Source organism: Tinamus guttatus, unplaced genomic scaffold, assembly GCF_059628265.1.
Source record: "Tinamus guttatus ecotype Peru unplaced genomic scaffold, ASM5962826v1 Tinamus_guttatus_pri_ptg000056l, whole genome shotgun sequence".
Classification (NCBI taxonomy): domain Eukaryota; kingdom Metazoa; phylum Chordata; class Aves; order Tinamiformes; family Tinamidae; genus Tinamus; species Tinamus guttatus.
Genome location: NW_028288590.1, coordinates 1,018,957 through 1,040,179, shown reverse-complemented (window position 1 = coordinate 1,040,179; position 21,223 = coordinate 1,018,957). Strand labels below are relative to the sequence as shown.

At 39.9% G+C, this 21,223-nt stretch overlaps 1 protein-coding gene and 1 long non-coding RNA gene across 2 annotated transcripts in view; both read right to left on the bottom strand.

Moving 5' to 3' along the window:
* Positions 1-21,223, bottom strand: part of LOC148595817 (uncharacterized) — a 297,456-nt gene that overhangs the window by 216,076 nt on the left and 60,157 nt on the right. The gene's annotated exons all lie outside the window — the stretch shown is intronic.
* NPBWR1 (neuropeptides B and W receptor 1) lies at positions 16,373-17,383 on the bottom strand. Its single transcript, XM_010215850.2, has one exon. The coding sequence runs from the start codon at positions 17,366-17,368 to the stop codon at positions 16,373-16,375; it is 996 nt and encodes a 331-aa protein (XP_010214152.2). The 5' UTR covers positions 17,369-17,383.

Here is a 21,223-nt window from a genome sequence, read left to right as displayed (position 1 = left end):
TATTTCAGCATCATTATGGCTTATTATTACAACTACACACAGAATCAGAAATAATTATCATCTTCTAGATGAACTAATCCTCCTGGAAAATAGTTGTCTTTTCTTCATGGAGGATTTTTAATCTCAGAACTCAAAACAAGTCTACCTGTCTCTATTCTATTGCAGAAATGTAGTCAACTAGCTCCCAGCAGTGGCAATAAGAGGGAATTTGGAGATGGCCTGAAGGTCACATCATTGGAAGATAAAGAAAAATCAGGATCCATCTGGAATGTGGCACATTAAAAAACCTAGAATAGCTTGGAATTGTGTCATTCAACAACAGCTTGGCAAATTGCTGGGCACTAAATTCAGCCACTACTAAGTTATAGAACAGTGTAAAAGATGCAACAGCTTGGCAAAATGCCATGGAAATCAATATCAGTATCATTTAAAATAAACAAATTATTTTACATGTTTGGACAATCCCTTCTTTTTTCATTGAGATGGTATCTTATTTCAGGACTGTCATCTGGGCTCTTCTATATGCCTGTGTAACTGTGCTATGATATGTTTGGACAAACACATTGTATATAAACACAATGTCCAAAAAATATTAGGAACTATTAAAAATATTATTTGTATTGACTTTGAAATGAGAATCATTCTTCTTGTTTGTTTGTTTGTTTTTCTTAAAGAAAAACTATTCCCAGTACCCAGATGCTTGGATAAAGCAGTGTTCCTTGGAAAGTTCAGTGGGAAAATAGTTTCTCTTGAAGGCATGCATCCTAAGATGCATCTGACAACCTGAGCTGAAATTTTAAAGTATCTTTAAGTAAGAATCAAAGAGTTATCTAATGTTCAAAAGCCCAAAGTGGGAAAAAATATGATCTTTGCACTGTCAGAACAACATACCAGGTCCCATTATGGCTACTACAAACAGATTACTCATCACTGTCAGAATCCAGTCAGATCGCAGCATTTTCAGTCAGGCAGAATTACCTCCTGAAAAGCTAGTTTGCTTAGGATGGCAAGGATAAGATTTGGGCATACCTCGGTCAAAGCAAGTTAGCAGTCATTTTTTATTTATTTATTTTCACTTTGCCAAAACTGAAGAATATTTCACCTTTGAAAGTGCGGTATAGCTTTGTGGCAAATATTACATTAGGTTTTCTGGCATGCATAACTTCTTCCTCACCTCATGCATTTTTGTCCAACTGTATCTTGTAATGAAAAAAAAAAAAAAACAGAAAACACCTGTTAGATTGTGTTCTGAGAATAATTTGTTCGTCATGTTGTTATATCCCCCAGTTTAGCGTAATATGTCTGATCTGTGTAGGAAGAGAAATTTAATACATAGAATTAACTAGGATTTCCCCGGGAAATAGAAATATGTGCAAGATTCACTTTCAAATGGCAATGTGTTTTTCTCTTTAGAGTATTCAGCTGCTGCTTGCAGCAAAAAGATTAATGCTTTCTTAGCATGTACTGCAGTGATATGCCCTAAAAGTCTTTTTGAGCTAATATTGATTTTCTGACAAAAACAATAATATACAGACAGGTATAATACCAAAATAAGTCCCTCTCTCTGATACTTCACATATACTGCAGGAGGTTTATTTTGAATATAGCTGCCTTGGTAGTTTCTTGTATAAATTTATGTTGTTGTAAAAAGGGGAAACCATACAAGAGTTTTGTAAGAAGCCATATTCAGTTCTTGCAGATACTCTCCAAAACTCTGATAATAAAAATGCTGCCGAGAGTTTCCCAAAGTAAATCTTTTCCAAAGGGTATGTTGCCACTGATTACAACCTGACTTGTGAAAAGATCTGGCTTCTGTCACATTCATGAGATACATACAAGGTGGTATAAACAGTCTTTGTACTCATTCTTGTGTATCATTTCCAACTGAAAAAAAAATCTTCCATCCCTAGAATGCTTCTTTGTGTACCACTAATAACTGCTTAAAACCTCTTGCTCAGACCCATGTGAGGTTTCTTTTAGTGAAAATATATTGAGATAGGATCCTATCTCAAATCTGTAAAGTATAGTATGTTACATAGTAACTAACATATAGGGCAGTAAGATTTTACTTTTATAAAAATGTTGGTAGGGATGGTCAGAAATGCGTTGTTAAAATAATTCTCTAATTATGGCAGATTTTTTAAGATTTGAGTTCTTCATTTAGATGTACCAGCTGCAGGGAGAGCAAAGGTTCTTTGGGGTCCACATTCAACCCTGGTTAAAATGGGAAAAAGTGGTTTGTAGACCAGGAAATCTTTAGTTTTGTGGTAGCTAATGTGATGCTTTGCAGCAAAGATGCTTGCACAAGATTTTTGTAAGCCCATCCCTCTTGCACCCCTCAATGTCTGCTCCCAAACTGTTACACATTTTGGACTGGGAAGCTACTGGATAGAAAACCAAATAATGACTGTGGGAAGGAGGACCAGAACTGTGCATATATTTCCTTGCACTTGGATTTTTTAAACAAAACATTATTTATTCATCCAAAAGAATAAAGCAAACACAAAAACAATAAAACAAGCATCTCTGGTTTTTCTCTCCTTGCTTTTTGCCTAAGCTTATCACCCCGTTTTCCAAAAAAATCTTGCCAAAGTCTGCAGTTGTGATTTTGAAATTTTAACAAATTAAATTTTTGAGTCTCATGCTTTTCTTCTGGGCAAGACAGATATAAATTTAAAGGACCAAGGCACTCTAGGAAGTCTTCACAAAGTTATTATCTTTAATATAATATTATTTAACAAGGTATGTGGTTTGTTATCTATTCTTTTCTCAACAAACATAGCTTTTAAGAGCTACACAGATCTTCACTGATGATCTGAGTAATTTATGAATTTCTGAACTTTTGGCTGGAAATTTTTTATGAAAGTTTGGATGATTTTCATTAGTCTAGTAGTAGGTTTAAGTTGGTTGATGTCCTTATATAGCATAGGGTTAGAAAGGTTAGTGCTTAGCCACATTTTATGTTCACGGGATTCTTCTCTCTCATCTCTCTTCATAGTTAAGAAAAGCTCCATCAAAGCTAAAGGCCTTAGGCCACCTCACAGATGTTCATCACTCCATTTCTACCTTTTGTGTGCTAGTGCCTCATCACTGAGCTGCTGGGATTTAGCTCCTGCTGTGAGGACAGGTACCCTTGGTGTGCTGAGTGGTCTGCCATAGGAAATAGGGAGAGCATAGAGGATGCAGCAAAACAATATGTACATTGTGTTTCACACAATATTTGTGTGACAATCAGAGGATCAGGCCCAGACAACATGGGTTCATGAAAGGCAGGTCCTGCTTCACCAATCTGATCTCCTTCTATGACCAGGTGACCTGCCTAGTGTATGAGGGAAAGGCTGTGGATGTGGTCTACTTAGACTTCAGCAAGGTCTTTGACACAATCTCCTACTGTCTCCTCCTGGAGAAGCTGGCAGCTCAGGGCTTACACAGGTGGACTCTTTGCTGGGTGAAAAACTGGCTGGTTGGCCAGGCCTAGAGAGTGACAGTGACTGGAGTAAATCTGACTGATGAGCAGTCACGAGCAGTGTGCCTCAGGGATCAGTGTTGGGGCAGGTCTTCTTTAATATCTTTATCAATAATCTGCATGAGGGGATTGAGTGCATCCTCAGCAAATCTGCAGATGACACAAAGCTGGGAGTAAGAGTAGATGTGCTTGAGAGTAGGATGGCTCTGCAGAAGGATCTGGATAGGTTTGATCAATGTGTGGAGACCAGTTGTATGAGGTTCAACAAGGGCAAGTGCTGCGTCCTGCACTTCAGTCACAACAACCCCATGCAGTGCTACAGGCTTGGGGCCTAGTGGCTGGAGAGCTGTGCCGCAGAAAAGGACCTGAGGGGTGTTGATTGACATCTGGCTGAACACGAGCCAGCAGTGTGCCCAGGGGGCCAAGAAGGACAAGGACAGCCTGGCTTGTATCAGGAACAGTGTAGCCAGCAGGACCAGGGAAGTGATTACCCCCCTGTACTCAGTGCATCTGAGGCCGCACCTCGAATACTGTGTTCAGTTTTGGGCCTCTCACTACAAGAAGGACATTGAGGTATCACAGTGTGTCTAAAGGAGGGCAACAAAGCTGGTGAAGGGGCTGGAGTCCAGACCTTATGAGGAGCAGCTGAGGGAGCTGGGGTTATTTAGTTTGGAGGAGGCTCAAGGGAGACCATATTACTCTCTACAACTACCCGAAAGGAGGCTGTAATGAGGCAGGGGTCAATCTCTTCTCCAGAATAACTACCGACAGGACAAGAGGAAATGTCCTCAAGTTGCACCAGGGGAGGTTCAGGTTAGATATTAGGAAAAATTTCTACATGGAGAGAGTAGTCAAGAATTGCAATATGCTGCCAGGGAAACAGAGGAGTCAGCGACCCTGGCAGTGTTCAATAGACATGTAGATGAGTCCAACGACAATTGGACTTGATGATCTTGAAGGTCTTTTCCAACCATAATGATTCTATGACTCTATGATTCTAAGACAGCCGATAGCTGCAGCTTCTTGCAAGCTGGAGGCAGCTACTGCAGTCTTGGCACATGCAGTTTGATGATCACAGGTTTAAGATTTACTGAACCAAAGCTGCAGTTCAGACCTTCATGTTTAGCAGCCTTTTCTTCCATCCACTTGTCTATAATCTCTTTGTGGACCCAGTTTTATTGCTAGCCTCTACAATGTATTGAGGCAATGAGTTTTACTATGTGTAACTAATATGCTATGTATTTCCTCCCTCCTTCATAACAAGTGAGAAATCCTGTTCTTCAAAAGCATCCTTCCCTATCAGTATCTGTAGAAATGCTGTCATCATCACTGCCTTTGGCCTCACAGATCAGAAGGTGTGAGCCATTTTGTGTCAGTATTTTGGCTGTGTTAGGAGCACTCTGACAAGCAATGAAGAAACTATTTTGGGAAGGAAAACCTTTGATCTTTCTTTTTAATGTGCTATAATGTCTTATAATATTTCCAGCATCATAGAAATGCTCTTTGTCAAAGCTTTGCAATTGCTTCGTTTCTTAAAGTTTTTAGTAGTAGTCTTTAAAGACAAAGAAGTGAGTTGGGAAACCAAAATGGTACTTTTGGTAAATTACATAGTAGCACATCACACTTTATTAGGCAGATGCCCAACACTAAAACATGGAGTTGTTAAAGATAACATAATATGCATTTTCAATAACATATATTTACAATTTTACTTTTGGGTACCATTATTATTCTATGTTAAGTAGGCTGAGAACTCTGGCGTGAGAATTGCATACACATCCCTTGAACTGTGTGATGTATTCTAGCACATCTGAGACTCATTCTTCTCCCCATTCCTGGTAACTTTAATGATCCTTCAGCCAGTTTCCGTTTTAATAGTTTGTTGCAAGATTTTTTTTTCCCACAAGGACAAATATATCCTAACATTGACAGAATCAGTTTTTCATTAATGCAGCCTTTTCTTATGCTCAGAGAATTAATATGTATTCTTGTGCCTTGCTTTGCTTTTCCTTGTGACTTTCTAATGTAATTTTCTTGGTATATAGACCATCACACCTGAAAGCTTTTGCAACACAGTATAAATGACAAGTTTGCTTTAAAGAATCAGTGGGAAGCACTGTTGTTCAGATAGCACTGGAATCTTCTAAAAGCTGTAAATAGGCATGGGAGGAATAGAAGAATAGTTGATGCCACAACAAAGACTATGTTGCATTCCTTGCGCCTAAATCAGTGATAGTATAAAATTGATTGAAACCATCCAGAAAACAAGAAGTAGTAGGAGGGATTTCCCTATCTGTCTGGTCTAAATGATAAGTAGGGCTTTTCCCAGATGGTATCTACCAGATTTAGAATAATATAGTGACCTGTTCCAGCTGGCTAATTTATTCTGATTTCACTTCCATGATTTTTCTTCTTATTTTCAGAGTGTCAGTTGGAAAAAAATCTGAGTCTTGCACAACTTGAGAAAGTGATCTTGTAGTTGCTTTAGTTTTCCTGCCCTTTTAATTCTTTAGTAACAAATGAGTGAAGCAAGAAGTGTGACAAATTCTATTCTCTTGTTCTAAAGAGATTAAGTTTGATTTTATCAGTGAGCAGACTCTCCTTTTAGTTAGTGCTTTGTCAAAAGGCCAGCAAAACAGCACTCTGTTGGGGCCACTGTGTGTTCATATTGGAGAGAAAGCAAAAAATATCTGTTAAGCGTTTTTATTTCTGCCTTGCCACATTTAATTCTGACAGATAGAGATATATGTCACCTACACATACACAGTATAATGAAGTCCTGGCAAACAGTTGTAAGTCACTGTATCAAGTGACACAATAAAAGACATTACACCATGTTTCAAGGAATAAGCCAACCAAATGGTGGTTAAGAGTTAGCCTCCTCTGTAAGAGAGCTGTTCAGTCATGCAGGTCTCTCTTAGCTCCCTTTGGAGCAGCTGACATCAAGACCTGCTGAATGCAGGCTACTTGACAAAAGTAGGCATTTGATCCAGAATGGCAGTTCAAAGTTAGTGATTTTGTGCTTGGAACTCACTAAGTTAGAATGGTTGTTGATATATATATATATATGTATATATATATATATATACACACACACATACACGCACACACATATGGATTCACTATTTTTATCTACAATATATTCAGTTACAGCAGTTCAGCAAAAAATTAACTATGTAGTACGACAGTTGAGTGCCACTTAATTTCTTGTCTCCTCCCAGAGGAATAGAAATTGGCCATCTTAAATTTAGCCATACTTGACTGAACATCTAGTAATGACTACAGAAAATTTAATACCCAAAGGTGTTTGCTAGCAATGGGAGAGGCCCGCTAGAATTATTTCTCTGTTGAGACTCTCTATATAGGATTTCTAGTCTCTTGATATTCTCTTTTACCATCCATTGCCCATTTGAATGAACAAGTATATCAGATGAGTATCCAAAGTCTTAAAAAGGGTATGATTATTTGATGCTTTTGAATCTTGTCCCTTCAGTCCTGAAATAATATTTATAGGATATGTTTTTTTTCAAATTTGTCCAAGTGTTCACAAAAGATGATAGATAACCTTTTCCTATTACACAAATTTTCAAGTTTTCCAAAGATCCCATAGCATGGTGGACCACATGAAATCAAAAATTATCTGTCATGCTAGCTCTCACTGATAATTGAGTAGCTTAAGCTCATCACAGAGAACAAAAATTAAACTCATCAAGTATAAAAGTAATAGTTTCTATAGCTGCTTTGCATAAAGCACATGAAAGTTTTATATAGTACGTATTTGCACTATGCCAACCAGTAATTAGCCTTATTATTTCCTTAACTGCAGACTTGTAAATAACAGAGACTCAGTGATTGAGGCATTACAGCAAACATGTTACTTTTCAGGCTCGGTGTTAAGAAGAATTAATGCTGCAGTGAAATGGGGTCTTTGGGGAATGCTGCCTCTTCTGTGGTACAGAGGGGAGCAGTCTCCTGCTTTTTGTGGAATTTCAAGAGCACAGCACTTCCAGCAAAGCCACACAGTAGCTGGTCTTTTTAGACTGCAAACTCTCTGGTGCGGATTTTCATTTTCTGTAGGTCATGTCTACCACAACAACCCAATCTGGTTAGGCTCTCGGTGCCACCAGGTAGTACATAATAATAACAAAGCAATACTTACAGCATGCTAGCATTTTTAAATGGTTTGACTTCTCTGTAGTAGGCAAGGATTCAACAGAGAGTTTTTGCACTTTACATACCAGAAGGAGGGCTTATTGATCAGCAAGTACAATGCTGGCCCAATACTGGAACCAACCCTTTAGCTTTAAGGAAAGGAATCTGCTGCCACTCGTACATGCTGTAAGATTTCCATCCAGTAAGAAACCTAAATATTTATTACAGTGTTTAAGGGGACTTTGAGCTCCTTAACACCCTGAATCTATAAAAAAAACATAAAGACAGATTACCTTGCTAGCTATTTATATGTTAAAATAATAATAACTGTATTCAACCTCATTTTAATGCTCCCTGAAAGTCTGCTAGGTATTTAAGTAATTAAAATCTCTGCTCATTATCATAAGCACATGGAGATAATACTAATGTAATTTTTATATTAATTGTATTAATAAAATCACAGTATTTTTCTGGTTCCCTAGGGACAAATTGTATTAATTTTGGCATATCTTATAAGTCCATATCTAAATTTGCTCTTGGGAGCAATTTTTTGTTCTTTAAAGCTAGTTCAGGGAAACAGTAATTGTTTCTCAGTGATAAATCAGTGCCATCTAGGGGCTAAAAATGAAAAGCAGATACATGTAAAATATACTAAACAGTATTCTATTATATGAGGAAATAGGAACCATGGACTGGAAAAATGGAAATGATGGAAAAGAATCCAGCTAAAACAAATATTGGGAAGCACAGTACAGAGACACATAAATCCCTGACCTGAGACAGCCTGGACTCTGCAGTGTGGGTGTTGAGCTTGGGGACACCTTAGGGAGGGGAAAGGATATTTACTTTGGCCAGGGCCTAACCTGGTTTGGCTCCATATAGTCATGCCACACTTTACCCAAGATGATGAGCCCTCCTAGCACCTCTGTTCCTGCAGAATAGGTGCTGAAGTACTCCAGAGGCTTGGGAAGTATCAGCTTTTACCCAGCTATGTGTATTAGTCATGGCAAGCCTAAGGCAGGATAATAATTGAACACCTGCTGTGCTAAATTTGGGTAGAAGCAGAAATTAAGAGGCCTGGAGAACTTTGAGATTTTTTAAAAAAAAAAAAAAAGGAAAACTTGAAGGAGTCTTTTCTCAGAAAATAAAACAGAAAAATAAACTCCAACATGAAAGGTGTTTGGGATATTTTGGGAATCACATTGTGCGCTTAGTCACTTAACCTCTGTCTCAGCGCTTTAGATATTTTGATGCCCCCTTCTGCCTCCTTGGATGCGTCAAGGCTAGCAAGAAAACCACCCAAGAAATCTGGCCAGTTGCAGTTTGTCAGGGAGGTGAAATGGGGTAAAATGCGGGTTCCCAGCAGCACCAGCATGTTAGTGAGGGCTGAGAATGCAAATAAACTGCACCTACAGGAAAAACAGTGCTCATATTCATTAGCTCCCTGTCTTCCAGCCTCAAAATCAATACAGATGTGGGGCAGATTTGTTGTGGGTGGGAAATGGCTACTCAGCTGGATCCAACGTGACATTTAAGAGTGCTATAAATTTGAACAGCCTGCTTATGCAGATATACAAAAACACTGAGCAGATTTGGGATCATGTTGTTAGAAAACTCTGCCCTACGCTCTATACTTCATTCTCTTTATTTTTTTTTCCTTTCTTAAAGGTAAAGATAATTTAATTCCTCTTGATTTTTGCTTTTGAGGAAAATCACCTTACACAGAAAATGTGTTCTGTGTGCCAGGAATAACAGCAATAATTCTTATTTCAATGAGTTTCGTATCCAGTACATTCTCTGAATAAGTTGTCTTTGAACTCCCTCTTGTGGTACAGAGGTTTTGTAAGCAGATGAGTAATTGTGGAGGTGGGAATTTGATATATATATATTTTTTTTAAGCAGTGAGCTGGTGGCTTGTGATTTTTCTTAGACTACCAAAGATGAATATAGGAGAAAATGAGCCCCCTCAAAAAATCTGTAACATTTAGGCAGTTTTTTTTTTTTTTTCCAATTTATACTGCAGAAATAGAAGTTGGTAATTAACAACTTTGCAATTACCTTCTTTCACTTGGGTGATAAATGCCAAAGAGCTATCTATGGTTGTAATCATGGGGAAATGACGCAATTACAAAATTCTATCAGCCATAATGGGGCTACTTTGACAATCTATTTACATTGTACCTTGACCTTACAGAGAGTGTGCCAGGTCTATGTAATTGGTACCTATGTTATACAGCAACATTGATATTAGGCTGTTTGGCTTGTTACCTTCAAGTCTGGAAACTTTCGTATTATATTCTGTCTGCACTAGGTGTATTTCAGGTGCTTGTTGCTCTTTGATTAATATGAAATTAATTTAAATATTTTATTTCTAACAGATCAGATATACAGGAAATTTCTGGTATTCCACAAGAAGGCTCTCCAGAAAAGACATCCCTCTGTCTGAATATCTAGGCTCTGAACATTCCTGAATTTCATAATTCACTGAGGAAAACTGAATGATTTGTAATTTAAATTCTCTAATCATTGAGAAGCTCTCATTCTTCACTCTCAGTCAGTGAATAACTAGGCAAAACTCCATGCATTCTTCCTTTAAATAATGTGTCATATAAAATATTTCTTAAATATTTCATCTAAAAATAAGATATCAGTCTGCCTTATTATCTCTTTCGAGGGTAGAAATTTTCTTTTCTGATGTGTAACAAGAGATATCTATGTACTATGGGGATCAGAGATCCCCTGTCCATGCCACAATCGTATGTGTGGAGAGTACTTTAAAGACTACAACTTGTTGTGCCTTAACAGGCAGCCTGAAAAGTGTGTCAGGAAAGTTGAATGACTTTTAGTGTCTCATAGGGTACTGACTTTACTTATATTCATTGTCTAACAAGCCTCAAGGATTAAAGGTGAAATATAAAAATGAGAAATAGTTCTATCTAAATATATAATTTATGGTCCAAAACACTAATCATCAGCTTTTGGATATATATTTCTGTATTTCTAATAATAATCTATATTCCTTAAATATTTGAATCCAGCCTTTTACCAGTTAATTATAACTAGGATTTACGCGGGCAAGCCCCAGGTTTCCTAGCGCCATTCAGAGTGAAAATTTCTTGGAGCTGCATTGTGAGATTTTGTGGTGCGTCTATGCTAGCATCCACGTTTGGATAAAGAAAGTGCTTTTGAAACAAATCTTCTGATCATCCCCACTTACACCTCTTTAGTCCTTTCTGCAGAACAGCCTAGGAATGTGCTAGCTAAAGTCCTTTTAGATTAAATCAAAACAGAATATGCATCCTAGGACCATTTATAGTGTGTTTCAACTGTTACTCAATTTGTGTAACTGGCCTACAATTAGTGTGAGGTAGAAACACAGACAGAGATAGAGGTCTTTCCTTCCCAAAGATAGGTTAGGTTTGTCTGGCATCATATGGTTCTCCTTTGACTCTGTATGCTTCTCTTTCTTCTGCCTGTTTCTTGCTGATGCTCCTCCTAACTTCAGGACAGCTTTATGTTAAAAAAAAAAAAAAGCAAATTATTATAAAGATGCTTGACAGCTGCTGAAGTGCGACTGATAGCGGTGCAAAACTGACTGGGCAAGTGGTGTACAGAAGACAGGGGAGGTGTATGTAATGAGGCTGGTTTGGCCACCCTGTGTTCCAGTGCATTTGGAAGAGGACAACCCAGCATGTGTTGGGGGTGTGATGGGTCCCCTTCTGGGTCTCAGTAGCTTACTAGATGGTAGGGAGATGTTCATGAAAAGCAGTGTACAATGTGTGATAAGCTAGTATTAGCTTATCACTATATTTTATTTTTAATCACTATTTAATCGCACCGTTTTACTGGGGAAAGTCAAATGCCCACTTGTGTCTAAGAGAAAACACAGCTCTCTCCTGCCTTAAGACAACTTACTGCCACAATACATGCTCTGGGTAGAGCATAAAAATAACAAGCCTCAGGCAATATTAAGGTATATATATATGTATATATAAAGATCAAAACCAAGATAGTAATGCTGAGTAAAGCTGCTGGATGCAAAGGGACCTGTTACAACTCAACATTTGTGAAGCCAGATGAAGGTCGTTATGCATTGAAGATTCTCTTTACTGGTTTACACTGCCAAGTCTGGATCCAAAAGTTGCAAGGGAATGAAGATATGTTCTGTGTTTTCACATGCTGATCACACACTTGCACTCAATTACTTCTTAATCGCATTGCACATCTGTTTCTTTCTTTATTATGCTTTGATCTGTGTGTTGCTGTATTAATTTGATGACTGCTTTGTACCTTTCATATTTTAAAATGATTTATATTTCCCCTCGGAAAAATCAAGTCTAGCTGTTGCACCTGATTAGTTTTATGGCCTTTAATAGTCAGCTTCTTCTTTCTTGATTTCTGCGTGTGGGCTGCCTGTTATCAGTGTAAGTGATAATGCTTTGGCTGTCCCTACATGCCAGGTAACAGGGCATAATAGAAACCGATCTGTACAAGAAAACACTCCTATGAACACACTGTGTAATTCTGAAATTGCTTTACTTAGACTAATGTTAATCTGGTCTTGAAAACTAAATGCCTGCTAGTCTCTATAGGTGTGCTTTTGGCATGTATCTTATCTCTGAGACAGTAAGTAGGAATAATTGGAAAACTCAGTTCAAAATGAAATCTTAATGCAAACTAAAGCACTAATGTAGATTCACTGTGTGTGAGCTGGTCTTTTGTGGAGTACCAGGTGTTTTAATTTCCAAAATGATTTGTGATTCTGATATTTTGCTAAAGCTTTCTTGCATCAGTGATTATGTGGTAACAGTCAGCGGTACCATAAAAATAATAATAATATTGGCACAATCATACATTAAACTAACAAGACATCAAAAAATCAATACTATTGAACTGTCTGTGGATCAGGTCCAGGCTGGCTGGTGGAGTCTGAGGACTTGGCACCTGAGGCTGAGTTGGGCATGTCAGCCCCATCACGATGTATTTGCCACCCCTTGTGCTTCCATTGCATGAGCTGCTCAGTCCCTCCTGGGTCTTAGGACTGTCTGTACCTGTTTTCAGTTGAGTAAGTGACCTGGAAGTAGTACTTATATGTGTGTCTTATACTCTGATATAAACGCTAATGAATAAAATCCTGAGAAATTTTCTCTGCCTCTTCCCTTCACCCTACTCTCCCCCCAGATTCCCCAGATATACAAAAAGCTCTCCTACCTAGCCAGCTCTTCCTCGGGAGTTTACTCTCTGTAGAATAAGGCAGAGATTTGCTGCATGTAGGGAAGATGTGATGATGTTAAATTGTAGTTGATCAACATGAGCTGTACCCCCTGTACAGCATAGCTCTCTTTTCTGGAAAAGCAAAAGAAAGGTTGATAGAGGAGCAAATTTGCTGAGACACTATTTTCTGTTGCTGCTCTGAGAATAAAGGTTTGACTCCTTCAGAGTACTGGGTCATCCTTGGTGACCAGCCATGTTGAAGATCTGACTCCTCCCTCTCTTGCTAAATGCTGTTTCTGGTCCCAGGTGCATTTGGACCCCTCTGAATTACTGCTGTTTCCTCCCCAAAAAAGTGCCTGCAATGGAAGAAGTATGTATTGCCTGTTTTAACACCGAAACTCTGCAAAATCAGAGAGGGTCTTACTTAACCATTTAGCTACCTTGCCAGGTTCTCCAGTATCAACTTTCTCCCATGAGTAGCTGTCAATCTGCGATGCCTGCTAGAAGGTGAAGGACAGGTCTCCAGTCCCACCTCACAGACATGTCATGGGCCATGAGGAGGTCACAGTCTGCAAGAGAGAGTCTTGCCCAGTGGGTTGTTGCTCAGTTGATGTAGTTTCAAAATGTTTCTTTTTTTTCTGTTGAACCAGGTTGTATTGTTTAGGAACAGCTAAAATTTTGGTGTCCAGAATTAGGTAAAAATGAAATAGAAATCAGATTGTCCTTATAACCTTATAACCTAACAATAAAATTGTATTTTACTTGCAGTCTTCAAGCTTCAGACAAGGAACAGCAACCAGTGCTAAAACAGCTGTCTTGGAGACATCTGCTCTGTGAATTATGCCATATACTTTTAAAACTGTCTCCTGCCTTCATGCAAATAACATTGTTGTAGAGATGATGGTGGTGTAAGGACACAATATAAAGCAATGCTCATGTAAACCACTAGTCTAAGATAAGGCAGTCTTTGCCACTGTTTTTCATTTTAGTCCCTGATACGTATGTAGAAAGCACATCTGACAAAGTGGGCAGAGAGGCATGAATCTTTCTACACAGCAAGTGATTGACCAGGAAGAAGCATCATTACAATTTACAAGCCCAGCTGAAACCGTAGGCAGCTGATTGGAAATATTAATTTATTAGATTTTCAGGCAGAAGGACGAATTGAGGGACAGCAGTTCCTGCAGCACACTTTTGTACATGTTGTGGAAATGGGCAGGCTACACCTTCTGGACTTACTTTTCCAAAGGCCAGCTTCTGTGTCTAATAGAAGTCAATCGCTTGCCTCCCACTGACTTTAATGAAGCAGAATTAGGCTCTTAAAAATGTCATTGTCCCCCAAAGGAATCCTTCCATTTCCTTTACAGCTAGAGCGGCTGTTGAAATTAGCACTGACTATCTCAGAGAACATTAGTGGCTCATAAGGAGAAATGATTTAATCATCAGTCCCGTTTCATGGAATTATAATGCACTGTGGTTTGTATAATCGCTAAAATCTGCATGTAAATTTTTATCTGGGTTTCTTTGGCAGCAACTGGTGAAAGACTTTCCACATGTCTAGTCAGAAATTCAGACCGCAACAGTGGGAAGGGACCAGTTACAAGGGACTCTCATGGGATATCTGTAAACCAGAGCTGGGGCAACATGAATCCTTGTGCTCCACCTTGTGCGTCTCCTCTTCCTGCATGAGTGGAAGTGCTGTATTTTACTGTCTCTGCTTACCTTACTCAGAAGAAATGGGAATATGTACCAAAAATATGTGCTACACCAACTTAATGTCTGCCAATATCACTTGCACTACTGCATTTCAGAGGCTTACGTGTAGATACAGCATATGAAAGCAATGGACCCAGGATACTCCCACATTAGTGTCACAACTTTCAGTGCAACTGAATCAGTGCTATTATTCTTTCCAAAAACACAGAGAAACTCTGCCTTCTTTCTCCCATGATATATATACTAACAAGCCCATATATTCCATTTTCAGAGAATCTGGCTCAAGGTGTTTTCTCAAATATCTACTTTGGAAGATAGCTATTCTTTCTTGGTCAGAGTTTGTGCCATTAATCACAAAATAGACCAGCTCTCTATGTAAGTGCTACTTTTAGTGACTCTTTCCAGGTTACTTCTAGCAGGTTCTATGAATATCTAAATCTTCCCAGTTTTAGCAAGATGATCCAGCAGGAGACTTACACTGGAAGTCAAAAATCATGTAATTCATGCATGAAACAACTTGAATAGTTCTCAGTACAGTCTTAAGGACACATGGCCATATCTGCTGAAGGGCCAATTAGCTAGAACAAGGAACATCACTACGATTAGAAATGTTAAGTGACTGCCTGCATTTTCACAGTCTTACAAGTTGTTTTTTTTTTTTCAGATTTTTTCAGAAGGCCAAAAGAGGAAACAGCTTCTCTTATTCTGTGTAGATACACAATATTGTGAATTCTAGTATACAGTACATACACTAATTTGTGAATTCTAGTAAAAATTTCAGTCCTTTCTCCTCCCAAATACAAATGGAGCTCCTCCTCCTTTTATTTTTTTAGTTTCCTTTGTCTTCCTTAAGATAAAGCTTAATAACACTCACCAGTGAGTAGAGCACAAGCATGTGAGAAACTCATAAAAGGAAGCTGAGAGATGCCTATGTTAATGCCTATGTTATGTTTAGTCCCTGATACATATGTCCCTGATTTGTTGGAAAGAAGTCAGAATCTTCTTATGTTTCAGCAGGTCCCTTCCAAACTCTCAGATGCTAACTTGTGTAAGAAATATTAGGAACAAAAAGAAACCTGTGTGTGGGAAGAAGAATTTCCATAAGTACATTATGAATAAAAAAGTAAACACCACTTGTAGTGCAAACAAAACCTGAGAATTTTATGCTATAAAGGACACTGCTGTGCTACTTTCCACAGCAAGTGGCTGATAACCCACTTCTATTTATTTTATTCACTAATGAGAGCTTATTCTTTCTTCCATTAAGCCAGACTGAGGTCTTTCTTTTCTTGTTCACGGGGATTTTGGTTACCTAGGTCGCCCCCTGTGAAAGGAAATGAGCTCAATGCATTATTTATCCCTAATCCCCTAGAGCTGTGTCTTTTTTCAATATTTCTGGTGAGCAGGACATAGAGCTGGCAGGCTGAGGCAAGACACTCAGTTACATATCTTTATTTGGCCTCCCAAATCTCCAGTAATATAGGCAGTTACGTGGCTTGAGTTCAGTAAACGGTAACTTTTAAAATATGTAAGGGACTTGCTGCAGTTCTGCATGCTACAGCCAGACAGAAAATACATCAAATGACAGGAAAAAGAAAGAGAGAAAAAAAAAAGGGGGGGCGGGGAGGAGGAAGGAATGGAGAGGATTGCTGAGGAAACGGGTGCAGGAAAGTTGAAAAGGATCTGTCCGTTCCCAGCTTATGTCCTCAAAGTGCAACAGTTTGGTGGCTTTCACAAGGAGAGTGGAGCAAAAGCACTCCCAGGGCTGGGGTGACCTAGTGACAGTAAGTTGACAGTCACAGAGGAGGGGATGGCAGATGGGCTCTATGGGGTGGTTCTGCAATCTAGCAGTTTGCGTAAGTTCTTCCGGAAACTGTCATCCAGAAAGGCATATAGGAAAGGGTTGAAGCAGCTGTTGGCGTAGCTCAAGCTGGTGATGAAGTAGGAAATCCCAATGACCAGTGGAGTTTGCGGGATGTCTGTAGTGAGGGCCACCACCGTACTAAGGTGATAGGGCGTCCAGCAGAACAGACACACGACCAGGATGACAACCACCATCAGGGTAACTTTTTTTTTGGCTTTATCCAGGGCTTTTGCATTGCTATGGAGGTGCATGTGTCTCAACCTGTACAGCATGGCAGTATAAAGGATGCAGATGGTGGACACTGGGATTGCAAAGCCTAAAATGAGGGTGTAGATCCGACTGCCTTTCCACCACATGCTTTCTGGGTGGGGGAACACAAAGACACACTGGGAGCGCCCCTGCTCCTTGTGTATCTTAGCAAAGATCGTGAAGGGCAGGATGATGACAGTGACGAAGGACCAGACACAGAGACTGACTATCTTGGCTACTCGGTAGGTGCGGTAGGACATCTTCTTGGACTTGGTAGTGGCCATTACAACCAGATAGCGGTCGATGCTCATGACAGTGAGGAAGTAGATGCTCGAGAAGGTGTTGTACTGGTCTATGGAGATGATGAGCTTGCACATGAACTCACCAAAAGGCCACTGTAGGAGCAGGTAGTCGGCAATGTTGATGGGTAGCACCAAGGTGAAGAGCTCATCTGCTATGGCCAGGTTGAGGATGAAGATGTTGGTGACCGTCTTCATCTTTGGAGCTTTGAGGATTACGTAGATGACGGCAGTGTTGCCTGTCAACCCCACAGCACAGATGAAGGAGTAGATGACAGGCACAGTGATGTAGAAGCTGGGGATTGGCAGGGGAGTGGATGTATTCAGCCCCCCATCCCTTCTCTCTGCACAGCTCCCAGGTCCAGCCACACATGAGGAATTGATCTCCGGGAGTGAGAGATTCTCCATGGCCCTGGAGTTGCTGCCAGGTCCACAGTGGGCAGCGTGGGCTTGGGCACGGGGCTAGAGGGGAAGTGCAGCTCTTCTACAGTCCATGTCCAGCCTCCTTCCCAGCACCCCTGAGCCCTCCTGCGGCGGGGAAGAGCTGGGAATGGGGCCGCTGTCCTCGGGAGCAGCCGCCGGCGGGTCCCGCTCGCTCCTCCTGCCCCGCCGGGGAGGCTCCGCCGCCCAGGCCGGCCGCGTCCGGGGGTGAGCGCGGCCGCGGGGCCAGGCCGGAGCCCGCGGGCAGCGCAGAGAGACGGACTGACCTGTCCCGGCGCCGGGAGCGGAGCGGCGAGTCCCACGGAGGCTGGCGCTGCCGATGCCGCTGCTGTCCCTGGCTCCTAAACACGCCGGGGAGTTAAACCCATGCCCAGCGCCACGCAGTGAGAGTGGCTCCAAGGCAGCAGGGAAGGGCTCCGCGCCGGCACTGCAGCCCCGCGGCGGGCGAGGCAGCCTGTGTGTGGGGCGCGCAACCAGCTGCAGCTGAAAAAATACGCGGCGGGAGCGCTGAGCGCGTAGTAGCCGTGTCCTCACCCTGCTGCCTGCCCTCCGCCGTCACAAGGACACGCTCAAGCGTAACCCCTGTGGGAGGCAGTCCTCTCTCAGACATTCTTTGGAGTGTCGGGTACCTTGTTTGTCAAAGAGCGTAGGTGCTAAGGGCTGTCCATCTGACTCTAGCTTTATTGTCCTTTACGTCTTAAACATGACTGGTTTCTATGAACTTGTAAGCATAACTGTTGTCATTTCCCAGCTCTTTAAATCAGCAGTGAAAAAATGTCTTTTGTAGTGCTACCAGCTGTACTGATTGCAGACGGGGAGTCTAACAAAGTGATAGATACATCCTTTTACCAAACAGTTTGGCAAAACTCCTCAAGATACTTTATCAGTAGAGTTATGAGGATAGTCATTGATAGTAAATGTAGTTTTGCCCAACTCACAAAGTAAGAGAGAACTCAAACACAATTATTGGCCATGGTCATCCTGATGTGCAATTATCTAGATTAAGAGGATATGACAAATAGGAAACTTGAAGCAAATATATCCCAAATAAATAGACAGAAAGTAGTGCTAAAATAAATTAGGTTTGCTCATTGTGGTTATGCTTTTTAGTGTTCTGTATTATTTGATTTTATGTTGTTTCTAGATACAAAATATAACAAAAGGCTTCACAATAGTATGGATGTGCACTTTGTGGTTCTTGGCTTGCTTTATGGAACATTTGAGAAGAAAAGGTGACTCTCATTAGAATGGCAAGAGGGCTGATGTTTTTTGATATCTCCACTAGTGACCTGGGCAATGGGATGAAACTCACCATCAGAAAGTTCACGGATGATACCACACAGGGGAGAGAGATCAGTAGGCTGGAGCCTAGGGCTGCTATTCAGAAATGGGCTTAGGGAAATTATGCTAAGTTCAAAAAAGATAAAAAAAAGTCCTACACCTAGCCTGGGATAACCCGAGAACAGCTCAGATGATTGAGCACTGCCTCAGAACCAGACCGAAACAAGTTGGCAGCACACTCCTGTAAGGATGAGAGCTAACCACATACTGTGTCCTGTTAGCAAGTGTCTACACTTGCTAACAGGGTCAGTGTTAGCAGGGTGAAACAATTATTTATTTTTATTTGGCATTTTTAAGGCCACAATTGGAGTATTTTGTCCTGTTTTGGGCTCTTGTTAAAGCAAGTCTAGCAAAGGGCCACTGAGCTGGTTAAGGAGCTGGAACACATATGTATGAGGAGGTATGGAGAGGCTTTGGGCAAGGCAGGATATGATGACTGTCTCCAGCTATCTTAGTGTGTGCTACAGAGAAGACAGTCAAAATCTTGCAGTTGCAAAGCAACAGGTTGAGCCACAACAGACCACAGCTAGGTATATTCTGCCTAGGTGCAAATAGTTCTTCATGGAGAGGATGACTGAATGTCTGAAGAGGTGCCCAGACAGGTACTGGAACGGCCATTGCTGGAGCTATCTGGAACTCAGCTAGACATAGCCCTGAGTATCTTGACCCAGTTTTGAAACTGGCATGACTTTAAGCAAGAAGTTGGAATAGACGACCTACAGAGCCATCTCTAACTGAACTTATTTTGTGATTCCACCTTGTCAAATACTTACTTTACATCTTTGAAATCACCTGAACAAATTCTACAGAAAGAAAGAAAATATAAGGTTTTTAGGAGCAGGTACACATTTTTAATACATTTTACATTTTATATATACTTTTTTTTTATATTATAAAAATACGTTTATATTATTTACATTATTTTATATATACATTATATATACATGCATATATATGCATTTTAACACACATTTTAATACATTTTAATAATTGCATAATGCATTTTAATAACTGCATAATTTCAAATTTTGATTAAAAATGATATTCTGTGACAACCCTCTGTGGGACAGAATTTCCTTTCAGAGAGCGCAGAAATCTGTTGACTACTTCGTTCAATTGACAAATCATTCAGCAGAGACGAAAGGTATTACCTACAGCAAGATTACATGTATAATGTTATCATTATGAATGCAGTTAAACTTAAAATGCTGTGGTTTTCTAGGACCTGCTATCTGACAGAATCCTTATGGCTATTTGTGTATTTTCAGCATTTCCTGTCTTGCAACTGGTCCAGTTTTGTGGAAAGCGCCGCAGGGAATAAGCGTGTGGGAAGGAAATCTTTAATAAGAATGAAATATAGAAAAAAGTTATTTTTATATATAGTTCTAAAGAGAATCTTGATCCTTAATTAGTTTTATACATATATATTTTATCATTGGACCTTAAAGGGTCTGATAGAGAATAGAGATTGAATAGTAATGAATCAAAAAATTAATCTCATTTTCTCAAATGTATATTGTAAAGTCAGTTCTATCCCACATCCCAAATCTTTCAAGATTTTTTCTGTTTTATTAGCAATTCTTGTTATTTATCTTAACAACTCAAAACCAAACATGTAACTCTGAGGGTTAGTTGAGACTTTTTAGTACACTGGGTCTTGTCATTTCTTTGCTTATTGCTCTAACTAGACAAATTAAAGGTGTTTAGCATGTGGAATACAAAAATAAAAAACAAAAAGACACAACAAACCCAATCAATCAGCCTTAAAATTGTCATGGTGATGCATGTCCCATTTTATAGGGAGAAGTAGTTCCAGGAATGAGAAAATAGGTGCCAGGTTTCTTATTTCAGTTGTAGGAACATAGGTAGTTCTGCACTAATTCAAAATATGCTAAAAAAATCCCTTGTGTATAGTAAATAGTGTGGGAGCTTTTTAGGGACTGAGACCCAAAACCTCATGAAAAAAAAAATCACTATAGAAACCAGGACCTTTTGCTCTCTTTACTTTAGGATTTACTTTGGAATTTTCTACATGTTGCAAATATGAGTGGATTATAGTCTGTGCTGTCTTTCTTGTTGCTTCTAACTCTTAAGACTATTGCCTTCTACCCAAGTTCTTTTCTTCTGTTCTGTTTTGGTTTGCTTTTTTTGCTTGTTTATTTGTTTTTGTTGTTGTCGTTGTTGTTTTGAGGAAATTGTTCTGTTTGCTGGGTTGCTCTAGCAATTAGCCTAGGGAAACAGAGGCTAATTATACCAGTTAGTGTTGGAGAACCAACTGTGAAGATCTAGGAAGTGCAAATTAAAGCAGCTCTCTAAGGTCCAGAAGAGAAGGTTCTGGTGAGGGAAACTGAGAGTGGCTGTATCTGTAAATTTCTTGATATGTTTTTTTAGATTATTTATTTGTATTTTCTGTTTTAAAACAAAGAAACCCTGCAGTCTCAGAATAGGAATTCTAAAGTTCACAAAAGCTAGCTGCCTTGT

What these genes read in the sequence shown, in the direction of transcription:
- NPBWR1 (XM_010215850.2), bottom strand. Translation starts at nt 17,368, where the DNA reads ATGGAGAATCTCTCACTCCCGGAGATCAATTCCTCATGTGTGGCTGGA.